Source organism: Scyliorhinus torazame, chromosome 28 (genome assembly GCF_047496885.1).
Source record: "Scyliorhinus torazame isolate Kashiwa2021f chromosome 28, sScyTor2.1, whole genome shotgun sequence".
NCBI classification, from domain to species: domain Eukaryota; kingdom Metazoa; phylum Chordata; class Chondrichthyes; order Carcharhiniformes; family Scyliorhinidae; genus Scyliorhinus; species Scyliorhinus torazame.
Window position 1 is genome coordinate 27,586,985 of NC_092734.1, and position 14,730 is coordinate 27,601,714.

The window sequence follows — 14,730 nt, forward strand, 5'->3', positions numbered from 1 at the left end:
AAAATCGAATGCAAGCACACATCAGCCAAGATTTTAGCGAATGGGAACACAGGCTCAACACTATTGGCCAAACTCATGAGCTTAGTCTTGCATTAAAGTGACATCTCGTCCGATTTCTACTACCCAAGGAAAATGATTTTTTTTTTTTTTAATTGTAGACCCACAAGGTTTTTAAAACTTGGGGTGGTGGTTTTGGTCATATTTCAGGAATGAATTTACAATTGGTGGGTTTGGGTTCAAGATATCAGCGTTACACAGTCGCGTTGACCAACAAACATGGGGGAAAAATTAAACACTTACAGCTTCTACTTCAGTAGGGTCATACCAAACGTTAATGTAAGGGTGCTGCAGAGCGTCGTCCACAGAAATCCTCTTTGACGCATCTATTACAAGCATTTTACACAACAAATCTCTAGCTTGACTTGCTGTAACACAGAAGGGAAACCTCCAGTTAAGTACTGGACAGATCATAAACTCGAGTATCTATAATCATAAAACACATCTTTCAACGAGCATTAAAAATGATTTCAGAGCGGAATTGTTTTGCTCGTTAGCAATCGGGCAGGCACCCAGGGGCGAAAAGAGGAATCTCCAAATCCCTCACCCGCGGCCACTGAACAGCAATCATTTTATATGTCCAACCACATGCATGAAACAAAGTTAGTGCTGTGCAACTTGAGTTCCTTCCATTAGAGGAACAAATAACCTTGCACTCATAAAGTGCCTTTCACTGCCTCAGGAAGTTGGTCAATGAAGTACTTTTTGAAATGTAGTGACTTTTATAATTTGGGAAAACCTGGCAGTCAGTTTGCAAGCAGCAAGGTATATAAAATCAGATAAAAGGCCATTTATAAAAAACTTTAAAATCAATTGAGGGATGAATATTGTCCAGTACACGGAGAGAATGTCACCAGCGCCACCTGATGGAGACGAAAAACATCGCACTCCCTCAGTACTCACCCATAGAACATAACAGCGCAGTACAGGCCCTTCGGCCCTCGATGTTGCGCCGACCTGTGAAACCACTCTAAAGCCCATCTACACTATTCCCTTATCGTCCATATGTCTATCCAATGACCATTTGAATACCCTTAGTGTTGGCGAGTCCACTACTGTTGCAGGCAGTGCATTCCACACCCATACTACTCTCCGGAGTGTGAGCCTGGACTATGTGCTCATCTCCCTGGGATGGAGCCTGAACGCATGACCTTTCGACTCAAGAGCTGCAGCGCAAGAATTTTTCCCAGCTCCTCTCAACATGCTGAATTGATACATCTTTGAACATCAGCTACATGGACTTTGCACATGCTGAAAGAGGAGAGTGGGACCAAGAAGTGGATTGGTTTTCAAAGAGTCACACGGGTTCAAAGGCCTACCCCCCCATTGTGATGCGATATGTTAGAAATGTCCAGCGCCATTTGGAGCTTCTGCAGCAGTAGCTGCCCCTGGTCAAGCTACTATGTTTAGACAAGGGCTGCCCTGCACGATGGACTTTTCTTAAAACCGGGCACCAAAGTAAAGCGTTTTTTTTTCCTGAATCTATTCAGGGAGATTACTTGGCCACTAGAATCATCACCCAAAGGACCAACTTTGAAAATATTTTACCTGATGTGTTACCAGTGACAGAATAAATGGCACCCTCCCGGAAGTGTAAAGGAAAGACGACATAACAACAACAGCAATTTAGCAGCCCAGTATCTGAAATGTTACATGTTGCAGTTTATTTATTTACTTGTTCACGGTATGTGGGTGTCGCTGGCTGAGCCAGCATTTATTGCCCATCCCCGAGGGCATTCCAGAGTCAACCACATTGCTTTGGTCTGGAGCCACATGTAGGCCAGACCAGGTAAGGATGGCAGATTTCCTTCCCTAAAGGACATTAGTGAACCAGGTGGGTTATTACGACAATCGGCAATGGTTTCATGTTCGTCATTAGACTTTTAATTCCAGATTTTTATTGAATTCAAATTTCGCCATCTGCCCTGGTGGGATTCGAACCCGGGTCCCCAGAGCATGACCCTCGGTCTCTGGATTGCTAGTCCAGCGACAATACAACACTGCCTCCCAGTTGGTGGTGGAAGCATTCCAGTAGCTCAATAATTAAAACGCTCAACTTGCAAGCGATCTACATTTTAATTCTCGGCCATTATACGAAGAGATTGGAACTTGGGATGGGTTTGTTCACTTCTAAGCCAATATTGGACAATTAGAAATGCAGGATTTCAACTCCAAGGAGGACTGCCAGTCAGAGTTATAGTAAGACGTCTTACAACAGCAGGTTAAAGTCCAACAGGTTTGTTTTGAATCACTAGCTTTCAGAGCACAGCTCCTTCCTCAGGGTTATGGTGGAGACTACAGCACAAAATAGTCTGATAATTTGTCCGCTGGGGCACTTGCCAAAGAGTCTTTGAGAGGAGCAAACCAAAATCTGAAACGCACTTTCAGTTCAACAGAATCAATTGGAGCACAAGTACACTTGGGCGACCGATAGGGGATATAGTAGAACCCCTCTCTCCAAACAGTGCACTTTTATTTTGGGGAACAGCATGGTAAATACATAAACATAGGGAGAAAAGCCACGAGACTATAAGAATACACAGGTCCATTACCTTTCAGTTTGTTGTGTTCAGAGTCAGCAGGAAAGAGGACATCTGGAAAGAGTTTCTCAAAACTGTAGCCCGTGTACTTGGGTCTGTTCTCAACGTAAGTCCGAACTGTAGGCTGCAACTTCTTCATGAACTCAGAGGCTGGCGTTCCTAATTGCTCAATCACTTTGTTCCATTGATCAATATCTAGAGTTAGGTAGCTGAGAAAAATACTGCAGGCGAGGGACACAGAAAAACAGCCGAACGGTTTCAACAGCTTCAGCATTCTCATACTCGCCCACGTACAACTCTAATTTGAAACCATAAAATTGAAGTGTTGAAACACAGGATGGGATTGAATGAAATACGTCCTTTCTAAAACAGTCTTTTTTTTTCTTGGCTATGAGTGGAATTTCCAAGGTCCTTAAAATGGATGAATAAAATGCAAATTGCTGGGAATTAAAATATAAACTTACTGTGAGCCAGATTGAATGTTGCAAAGTCATTTTAAGCAGCTACACAAACAAGCTGGAAATTTCCAGCCGTTTTATCATTTGAAGTTTATTGTTAGCACCTCGGAAAGCTACGAGCAGGGTGGTACGCTGAGTGCAGAACCTTCAAATAGAATCAGTCAACAAAAAGACTTTAAATGTGGCTTTGGAGTAGGTCCCAACTGCACTTAAAACAGACAAGTCAGGGGTCTGGCTAAAGAACTCAAAGACAGGAGAGTGAATGAATTTGGAAGGACGATTCAATGCAGGGACATACAAATGAAAAGAGGCAGGTTTAATATTAATATGGTCACCTTAAATTCAGAGACTGCCTCTTTAAACTGTTAATGTCAACATGCTAATACCAACCATCGTTATTTTAGTGCATCGAATAGTAACGACATTTTAAAAACATGGAACTATATTCCTAAGAATACTTTTCTCAGTTAATCTGAGAACATGATTTGATATTATCATGTCATTCTGATTAAGCACAACGGTCAGTTCCCTGGCTTCTAAATTCCTTCTCGCGGAGCCCATTTAGACACATTCAACATACATTTAACTGCTGGCGTCAAGTAGATTAAGTACCAACTAAAATAAATTCACCAGCTACACAGGTTCCCTGATGGTGCAGCGAGGTTACGAGGAATATGTAAAAGCAGAAAAGGTCTCGGGTTCGATTCCTAGCTTGTTGCACAGTTCACACTGACCTTTGGGGACAGATTAAACCAGATTTCATTTTTCAATTTTTTTTTAAATAAACGCCTTGCACTCTCAAAATCTTTGAGATGCTCTACAATTGGTCAACTGATGTTGCCCCAAAAAAGCCACAAGGGGAATGGCTTTGATGCCACTTACATTGCCCGACGGCAACATGGCTGAGATCAGAACACACTCGGGCAAAAAGTGGAGATCAGGAGCACGGGGTCTGTACCGAGCCATTCCGTAAAACCGTGTACTGGAATTTCAATGCTAAACCTGAATTTTAAATCCACTTCATCGTATTGACAGAAATGCAAGATGAGTTAATGACACATGCAAAGGAAAATTAGATAATGCTCTAAAAAGGCTTGATGTGCTTATAAAACTGCTTCATCCATGCAACATCCTAACACAGGAAGCAAGAAACAAGTACAATGACTTGCAAACACATGGGATTCTGGACTGCTAAACAGAACTTTTGAACACTATGCTCAAGGTTAAAGGGAAGGATACGATCTGTACCAGGGAACAACACACCACCTCTGATCATTTCGCCCATGATGCACCCCACTGACCAGATATCAACTGAAATTAAAATGCAATGACATGAAATTAACATGCAGAAATCGGATTCGAACGAAAAAGCTAAAACAGACACACAAGGACAATTTATGATATGACTGATACATTTCGAAGAATGCTGGCGATGATGGCTGTTTGTGTCTGACGCCTGAACAGCAATCTGGAATTGCAAAATGCTTCACTCAAATCCTGTTCAAAAAGGTCAACCTTGCGTGTGTCTCCATGCATTAGCTATTTCTTACCAGCAAGGAGAGAATGTTTTTGAACGCATGGTTGAGCAGTAACCTGCAACGATTTCCATCAGCAAGCGGATCTCAAGGCTAGGAACCACAAGGTAACTATGGATTTTACAATAAAATTCTTTATTGCAACACCAATATTCGGTCACTAGATTCTGCAAAGCTGTACGGGGCCAGACACAAACATACCAGCAATGTAGGGCCACAGTAAAATGGTCACAACAGATTTAGCATAGATGGTCAGTACATATAAACTTGGAAACATTGCCAAAGTAACCAGCAGAAACTGTATGTCCCATCGCCAGATGCAGTCTCTCCGAAAGAGAGATTTGCTACAGGTCCTACCTGAATAATTTGAAATCAAGGAAGGGAGAGCAATTTAAACTCTTAAAAGTTATTGAAAAAATTACATCGATTGTCATGGGCTTCAAATGGTAAAATGCAAGTTGCCTTTCCACAAGCACTGCAGGCAGCATTAAGGATACAGTCCCTTCCTGGAAAGAGGATTTTATGACGAACCATTTCTCCCATTATGCACCCAACAGACCATAAATCCACTACAAGTTTGTGGCATAAGAGAAGGGAAAATTAATCTTGTTGAAGCAGGTTTGAATTAAAATTGTTTGCAATCAAAACACGACAAGTCTTACATGTACTGAGTGTGCTGGACACCCAGAAACATTACACACATCCGGCAATCATTTGGATGATGGTGTAGCAATTCAGCTCAACACCCCGCCCCCCCCCCCCCCCCCCCCCCCCACTTTGTAACTTACAGCAAATGCAGTCATGACGTTATGCAATGGAGCACATTTAAATTACAGCAGCACATACAGATGGGTTAAGAAGAAGAACATGTCTACGCTGAGCATGTCAAATTCAATCTTACCATTACGTCTGTATTAATTTTATATATTGTATCCCTCAGTCCACGTGCTCTGGCAGACTTTCCTTTACTACCCATTTTCATTAAGAATTAAGAACCTCTTCAGCATTTACTGAAAATGATTTCAAGGGTTTCACAAAATATATTTTAGCACAGAAACAGCATATTAGCAAAATACAGCACTGCAGGAATGTCGGTTAGTTATCAGCAAGCAGGGTAGCACGGTAGCGCAGTGGTTAGCACTGCTGCCTCATGAAATGAAAATCGCTCATTGTCACAAGTGGGCTTCAAATGAAGTTACTGTGAAAAGCCCCTAGTCGCCACATTCCGGCGCCTGTTCGGGGAGGCTGGTACGGGAATTGAACCCGCCCTGCTGGCCTGCCTTGGTCTGCTTTCAAAGCCAGCGATTTAGCCCTGTGCTAAACCAGCCCCTGTGCTAAACCAGCCATGACGCCGGGGTCCCAGGTTCGATCCCGGCTCTGGGTCACTGTCCGTGTGGAGTTTGCACATTCTCCCAGTGTTTGCGTGGGTTTCACCCCCACAACCCAAAGATATGCAGGGTAGGTGGAATGGCCACGCTAAATTGCCCCTTAATTGGAAAAATGAATTGGGTACTCTAAATTTAAAACAAAAGTTATCAGCCAGCAGCTTCTGCTGATGTTTCTGACATTTTCTGCATATAAATTGCAGAGTATGAAATATACTTTACTATGGATGACACCAGAATATTGAAATGCACAGAACGCTGATGTTAATCTGCCTAACTTTTAAGGAGCAGGCAAGTGAAATCTGTTTTAACTGCTGCTGTATTTTTTTTTAATAGAATGTAACACTTCCGCATTTCAATTGAGCTGGCCCCAAACATGCATTTGTAGATTTTTATCACGTTGGTCTGTAATGAATTTAAACTAAAACAATGCAAAGGTGAAAGGCTCACAGACTTAGAAACCCCTGCCGGTCTCTAGATTAACAAAACATCACCACTAACGAGAGTTGCTACATGGAGCAATCCAGGACCACGTAGCGTCAGTGCCAATTTCGTGGTTAAAAAAAAAAGTGATTGTAAGCTCCAGCTTTTTAAGAAGTTGCTGTTTTGCTTCAGCCTGTATGGGATGAAATAGGGCAAGAGGAGTCTGACCATGGATGCATTCAAAATTAAATCTAACAAAAAAACAGAATAAACTTACAAAATTACTTGGTTACAGACCGAGGTCGTCCAAAAGTAAATTTTATTTAGCTGCACAATTCAATTAAGGATTTCTTATACTAGAAATAAATAACTTTTACTGAAGTTCACAGCCCCACAGAACCTCACGAACAAGAATAGTCTTGCAGCAAGTCGATGTTATCGGATACCCAAATACTCCAGATACATCAAAAATCTATCTCCCCTCCACTCACTAATTTCCATTATTAAATAGATTGATAATAGAAATTATTCAAAATAAGAACAGATGGAAAGACTAGATGAGATTAAAACCCCTATTTTGAATTTACAGGCAAATGTAACTGCAGCAGTTTTATCCAGAAGGGGGTCAATAGGATGAGGCCAATACCGACCCATTTGGTCCAATTAAACAAGCTCGTCTTCTGTCCCTCTACTTATGCACATACTTTAGCACACACTAACCATTTTCTTTATATCCCATTCCTAGAATGACCTCTGGAGCACGATAGTATCGTGTAACCACATAAGGCGTCATCAGGAAACTAGTTCCTGCTGTTCTTGCTAGTCCAAAATCTAAGATCTTCAGCGTGCAGTCTGCTTTCACTACTATGTTACTTGGCTTCAGGTCCTAAAAGTTAGAAACAAAATCAAGTTTTTATTTGGTTGCGGGGGCATAAATTCTAGCCCATTCTTAACAGCAAAGTACAAGCGAGCACAAGGAATTGAGACCAGAACAAACGGCAGAAGCTAATAAAAAGTGAAAACTATAATCGCATAGGTACAGCATAATGGGGTTTGGCTGACATACTATAAAAAGGTAGATAGGAGGTGGTACCTGCTGTTAGATCAGAATTGTACACGTCACTGCCTGCCTGGCAATGTAGGTGCTCTGTGAATTCATGTAAACGCACAAATGCAGAACTCTGCTCATCATCCTGTTAGATGTCAAGGTCAGGACTCTGGACTCCCGCCTAATACTAGATGAAGTTTGGTTCAAGAAGTATCCAAACGGTGCATAAGACCTGGCTTCCAGTTGTGCTGCATCCAATCAGAACCTTAAGCAGTGAAAAGGCTACCTACTGGGGGATGATCTCTCATCTTGCGGCAATAGAGGTGCCCTGGGGGTCGAGATTGAAGACCCAACTCCAGAGTTGTACAACTGCGTTCACACTGCTAAATATCCAAACCCATTTGACACTCAACATAGCAACGCAGAATAGTCCTTGTGTTTAAGTATTCTAATCATTTCTGCTTCATAGGAAATGCTCTTTATTTGTTGCACTACTTGCATCGGGTTACCGAATTGCTCATCAATTACTCCAATCGACTCCAAGTGGATGTTACATGTGTCCTGTTGCGATGCAGTTATTCTATTATTGACTGGGAAAAATATAAAAATCATACAGCTAATAAGTTTCTTTAATATTCACCAAAGCCAAAATCACATTTTCTTCTCACTGTTGTCCAAACACTATTTAATTTACAAAACACAGATGATTTATCTCAGTGGGAAGGGTCAGAGTAAGTATTGAGCTGCATTGTAATTAACTCCCTTTCTACTAGAGAAAAAGCAAATGCATCAGGAAGGAAAAGTGTGTGGAACGACTCAAACAATCGCAAGGACAGACTCTACAGGGTGCACGATGAAGACCGTGTGTCGTTTCACCTTTCCTTCTGCAACAGGGACTCTGTCAGAGAAGTGGACGTTACCTCATGAACTCCCTGAACAGTCTGAATCTGGGATGAGATTTGTGTGGAACGTTTCAGTTTCACCAAATGACCCCTCTCCTGTGTTGTAGATTCCATGTATAGACCATCCTTGATCCGTACAGATCAAGATAGGACCCAAGTTCAGGCCCTGGTCTATGATAAATTAACCGTTCTCCCACAAGGAGTGCCAGAGTAGACAGGATCGGCTTCAGCTATAACTCAGATCCCATACGTGGGAGGGGTTCACATTTTAATAAAGGCTATATTGCTTTGAGGGCAACCTCTGCCTATCGGACTCCACATCAGAAGGTGGGAGAAAACCTTTTTAAAAAAAGGAGAAAACACAACTCACAGGATGGATCACCATATCCCTTCAGGATTAACATATCAGATTTGCGATCAACATATCTGGCTCAAACAGCCCTTGTGAAGAGTTGGCAGCTCTACCAAGGGATCCTCCATCTGAATCTAGCGAGTGAACGTTGTTGGAGGTGAATGCAGCACAGCCTATCGCAGTCTGGCGATAAACAATTACAGTAAGGACCAGTAGATGACAATTAGGATAGGAAGCCAGAGCAGCATTTCGTTTTCAAGCTGAGGACTGGCCCAAAGTGCCTCCAACATTGTTCTAAAATGCCTCCATACTCACGTGGGGCTTAGTATCGTGTGATGTTGTTACTTAATAAATAGAGGAGAGCTCTCTCTCCCCGAATGGTACATTCCCAGAAAACTGGGATCAACAGATAAAGACTATTTTCCGCTTTCAGTATGTTAGTATTTTGGCAGCCATTTAGCAGTCAGGACACTATCTTAATGGACCCTTTTGCTGTGATGTCTACTTGTTCAGGGCTTAATGCAATGTCTACGCTTACTTGTTCAGGAATCTTTCAGCTCCACTCTTTGAGGTAAGACTTTGGAGAAATAGTTGCGTCGATTTTTTTTTTTAATGCAAAAAATAGACTGCAACCACAGCTACTGCACTTACTGAGCCTTGAATAAACGTTTGTGCGGAAAAATGTTAGTTTTATTCAAGTTTGCTAGAGTACTTTAATGTAACATTTAATTCATGCTCAAAGAGGACTTTCTTCAGGAAAGGAATTCACTACCACAGAAAATAGTTGAGGCCAAAATGTTGTGATTTCAAGAAGGAATCAGATATGGGTCTTGGGGCTAAAGGGATTTTGGGGGGGGGGGGGGGGGGGGGGGGGGATCAGGGTTTCGAACTTGATGATCAGCCATGATCGTAATGAATGGCGGAGCTGCTCGACAGGCCGAATGGCCTCCTCCTGGTTTTAGTTTTTATGTATCTTAATAATCAGCTGCTGGAGACAGTGTGAGGAGTTAGGCCAACAACAAAGAATCTGACATCTTCTAATACAGTAAATAACTGGGCAGAAATAATGCATGGATTCAAAACATAAACACTGCTGACAGTCTAGCATATCCTCGGGGAGCAGGCGTGAAGAGGGGCAACTAAGAGAGGCAGGACAAATTCACCTGTCTCAACAGTCTTGGTCTTCAACGTGTGTGAAATATCAATTGCATTGATGTATTACACACACCCTAAAATTGTGTGAATAAGATGTTTGGTTTCAAAATCAGTTTGCAAAAGATAACAGGATTGTGGGAATCACATTCGTTCCGACTGGATAAATTTAATTTAACTGTTGACTATCATCCATTGTAATATGGGAATACCGGCTGAAGTGTGGTTTGGGCATCACAGTGCAATGGTTCCTGTTGTCTGACTCCCAGGTTGGTGCGTAAACTGAGGTCCATCCCAGCAATCTCCAAGCTGGACCAGAGGTGAAACTCTCAGGAGCTGGGGTTTCCATGACTGAACAATAGATCCTAGACTGCCGCAGAGTTGGGATCAAAGGTCACAGCTGAAACTTTGCTGACAGGACAGGTTAAAACAAATTTCAGTATTCAATTTTCTCTCAGAGGGTCGGTGCAGGCCCGAGGGGCCGAATGGTGGCCTCCTTCTGCACGGTAGGAATTCTATGGTTCTGTCTCAGGTAAGATCAATCATCATTCACTTGGTGAGCCACCAGGGCACCTGATCATTCAATGGATGAGTCGGTGCTCGGTGAAGCAAACAAAAGCAGACCATGCAATGTCATTCCTCAATTTTAAAACAACAATTTAGGACCTCCGTTCCAACTTCAAGAGGATGGTAGTCTCCAGTAGCTGATATATCCAATAATAACTCTGGGTTAAATAGATTGTTACATTGCACAGTGCATAACAATTGAAGAGCTTCCACTCCGCAAAAGTAACATTTCTGCCAAAGGTCTGAGATAGTTTGTAAAATAACTGCAAACTGAAAACACCATGGACGCTGCCACATTACACAATCAATGCCTTTAAGCATTCAAGTTTTTCCAACAGAACGACTCACTTCATTTCCGATCAACCCGCTACATCACAAAGAAAAAAATGCTTTCCAGGCTATTTTTCCACATCATTAGCAAATCTTAAGTTTCCCTTGAGCCATTACTGATGTGTACTTCAACGAAAAGCCAGTCAGCACACCACTAAAAGACGACGCTCGGGCACCCGTTGTCCTTCAACTTTGAAAGACTTATCTTTGCTTCTCCGCTGTCAGACCTGCATCATTTGTTTTATCCCGCATGGACCCCCTCATACTGACTGAACCGCAGAGCAAAGATTGTGCTTCAAACAACGGTATGCACGGCCCACTTTCCATTTTAGAACTCTCGCTCTCCTAGCTTCTTTGAACACATGCACTACAAAAAGACCTGCTTTACTGAGAAAACTTATCGATTTAAAAATCAGAGAATGCTGCCGGCTCCAATAAAATCATCCCAGCGCAAAAAAAAGACTACTTTATATATTTTTTTTAAATCTGAATTTCAGACTGTTGCTGTCGAGAGGGAGAACCGTTTTATTTGGATCAAGTTCAAGGCTAAATTAACCATGTGATATTACAATTAAATCTACAGCACCATTTTCCGCAAATGCGCGATCTACACGGGAAGCTTGTTTTTAAAATTACGACGGCAAATCAACGTTACATTAAATCAGCCTTCGCAACTGGAAACCAATCTGGCTCATTATGGAATGTACAACTAAACCCTCAGTGCCCCCCCCCCCCCCCCCCTCCCCCACCACCCACCGCCCCTTCATTTCAGCTTCTCTGCACTGTACATTTTGTCTTGCAAGAAAAAGCAAGGGTCAGAAGTGAATGTATTATTGCACGTCTGTATTTCAACAATCCCATAACAAGCAGAAACAGTGACTGACCCCTTCCCACCTTCCAAATAAGGACACTACTGTTGGCACAATTAATTCAATATATGCTACCACTGAAAAGGAAGAACCAATCAAACAGTAAATGAGCTCCAAACCGCAGGGAATTGCTTTCGATAACCCTAAAAAGTCATCCAGTAACCCGAAAAAGTCATCCGTTTCTATAGGAAAGCACTTCTTTGGTTTCCTCTTCCCTTCAGCTCTGCATTGCAGCGGTTAATTGTTCCGAGATCTCTTGCAATATTATTGACAACTCAGTACGAGAGGGTCTCCAGTTGACAAATAGTTCTTCCCTCCCATCCCCACTGTGGGGAGGGATTCCACTTCCCTCCCATCCATCTTGGGGAAACGAATCAATGCGGGAAAAAGAACCTGGCACCTTTAAAATATGCCTTCACAACACACCATCCAAAATATCACTGCTGCGCAAGTTATTTTGCCAGTGGAAAGTTTTCAGGTGATCAACGAGGTAAATAAAGATTGAGCACGACACAACATTTTGAAGACTTATTTAACAGTAGGCATGACTGACCCGGTGTATAATGCCAGCTGAATGAAGGTGCTTGATGCCGCACAGCATCTGATAGAGTAGATAAGACATTCTCTCGTGGTCCAGCTCCATCTGAATCACCTGACAGAGATTAGCATCCATGAGCTCCATCACTATGTAACTGTCGGCACAAAACCATTCGGGGAAGAAAAAAAAAACACAGTGCATCATTGACGGACAAGAATAAGGGTGCAGCAGAAAACATAATCGTACTGCCAAAAATACAAGTCGCGGAATGCTTCAGGACATTTCAGAAAAGAGTGACTAAGATATCATACAAGTTTTCTTCCAGGAAGGCAAATGGTATGTTGGCCTTCATTGAAAGAGGATTTGAGTACAGGAGCAAGGATGTATTATTGCAGCTGTACAGGGCCTTGGTGAGACCACATCTGGGAGTACTGTTTTGGTCTCCTTACTCGAAAAGGATATGCTTGGCTGAGGGGGAGTGCATCAAAGGTTCACCAGGCTGATTCCTGAGATGACAGAATTGTCATAGTCGAAGAAATTGGTTCGACTAGGCCTATGTTCACTGGAGTTTGGCAGACTGAGAGGGGATCTCATTAAAATGGATAAAATCGGACAGTCTGGATACAATGATGATGTTGGGATGGGGGAGTGGGTTATGCAAGGGTCTCTAGAACAAGGGGTCACAGCAGGATACTGGGTAGGCCATTTAGGGCTGAAATGCGGAGAAAGCTTTTCTCGGGGGGTGGTAAACATGTGGGCTTCTCTACCTCACAATGCTGGGGAAGCCAATTCAATGACTGTATTTAAGAAATAAATAAAGGGGTTTCTGGACACTAAAGGAGTCAAGGGGTATGGTGAGAGAGCGGGAGTATGGCGCAGAGATAGAGGATCAGCTGTGATCACATTGAATGGCAGACCAGGTTCGATGGGCTGAATGGCCGATTCCTTCTCCTATTTTCTATGTTTCTTTATACTGCACTGTCAAACAAAATACTTACACATCTTGAAATTCCTCTAGTGATTTCTGTGGGGTAAATACATTCAGCAAACCAATTATCTGAAAGAAATAGATTATATATTTAATGAAACAAACATTTAGTCTGTGATAATTTAAAGTCTACTGCTGTTCCAAAGACTATAATAAGTGCGGTTAAATTTCATTGCTGTATGCATTCAAATTTAATTGCTAATAGTCATTAAGAAAACTGGCAAGCAGGAAGTATCGCACAAAAAAAAAATGAAGCTTCTCAAATTAAACACTAATTAGTTGGAAAGATTAATTCCGATTAAGGCAGTTGAGGTAGATGGAGAACCACACTATCTACCAAAGTTCAGCCAAGCGCAAGAAAAAGAGAGGGAACATAAACAGGCCAATCAAGCTGTTTGCTATACTGTTATCTTTTTTTTCTGCAGATGGGAAGTATTTCACTGTTTGATTACTAAAGCTATGCAAGGCTTTGTGCTAAAAAAGCTTAATGATCATGGGACAAAGAGGACTTTAATCTGGTAGCTAATCAATGGGCTTTGTGCAACCGGCAGAATGTCTTTTCAAGTGGTTTTAAAGGTGATTTAATTTAACAGCTGATGCAAATTTATTTTCAAAAGCCAGTGGGAGTATGCATTCATAACCGGAGAGAAAAATGCTCTGCATCTGATCTGCTGCTTCTATCACAGGAGCTGTCAGTGCAGTATTTGCTGCTCTGCTATTTCCAAACCTCGAGGAACTAGTCAAAAATGGTGATTGATGACTGGAGTAGGGGGCTAGCCTCTGTTGGTCTCTATAAGAAAGTGTTCAAAAATAAAACTGGAAACCATGGACCTCTTATTTTCAGGGACTGAAATGGTTATGAAGGGATGCACACCTAAGAGACGTCCATTTCTAACCTGTATCCCAGTGGTATAAAGCCAAATGTTCTTTAACATATAAATATTTTGCTTTTTTCATTGATCTTCTGAAGTGCCCTCCAGCATGTGTGCAATATGGATTACATTTTACAACCCTTCCTGAAAATGCATGCCCCTTACTGGGTTTGGTTTGAGTGTCTAGAGCTATTCAGTGCCTCACCTCATTAAGTGTGAAAGTAAATCATGATGTCAAACAGAACTGTGGGGCCCACCGCTACTGGGCCAGATTCTGTTCTTGCTTGATGCTTGTGCGCGTGGACCTTTGGGCAGGGGTTGCGTTTAGGAGGAAGGACTCTTGACTAGCTTTTCAGTTCCCTATCCAGGAAAGCCAAGGCCTGGGTGCTATCCGAGTTGAGCTAAATTAGTACAGACCGGGAACCAAACACGTGACCACCATATCAGTATATCCTAGCATGACAGCACAGGCAGCGTTCCTCCCACAAGGTCAAAATGTAATAACTTTGAGAATTGGCCCCACCAGTTAACTTATAAAGCATAACCATTTATTAAAACTATAAACATTTCTTTACATAGCGCCCAGCTGCCAGGACAAATCCCAACACATCCCAGTGAAATCCCAATTCCCTCCCTGATTGACGAGCAGGTCACATGACTTCTCCCTCAAGAACGGCCCTTACAACAGAAGGTTGCTTGTGTTTACCATTTTTC

At 42.2% G+C, this 14,730-nt stretch overlaps 1 protein-coding gene across 5 annotated transcripts in view; it reads right to left on the bottom strand.

Annotated features, from left to right (window-relative positions):
- Positions 1–14,730, bottom strand: part of mapk8a (mitogen-activated protein kinase 8a) — a 118,559-nt gene that overhangs the window by 15,566 nt on the left and 88,263 nt on the right. For 4 of the 5 annotated variants that reach the window (XM_072491738.1, XM_072491742.1, XM_072491739.1 and 1 more), the window contains 6 exons: positions 13,155–13,213; positions 12,172–12,310; positions 7,119–7,284; positions 4,295–4,366; positions 2,610–2,792; positions 301–425 (listed from right to left, as the gene is read on the bottom strand). In XM_072491738.1, the coding sequence (XP_072347839.1) occupies positions 301–425; positions 2,610–2,792; positions 4,295–4,366; positions 7,119–7,284; positions 12,172–12,310; positions 13,155–13,213 (744 nt within the window). Of the gene's footprint in view, positions 1–300; positions 426–2,609; positions 2,793–4,294; positions 4,367–5,087; positions 5,160–7,118; positions 7,285–12,171; positions 12,311–13,154; positions 13,214–14,730 lie in introns of all 5 variants that reach the window. The other variant, XM_072491740.1, reaches the window with a different exon arrangement.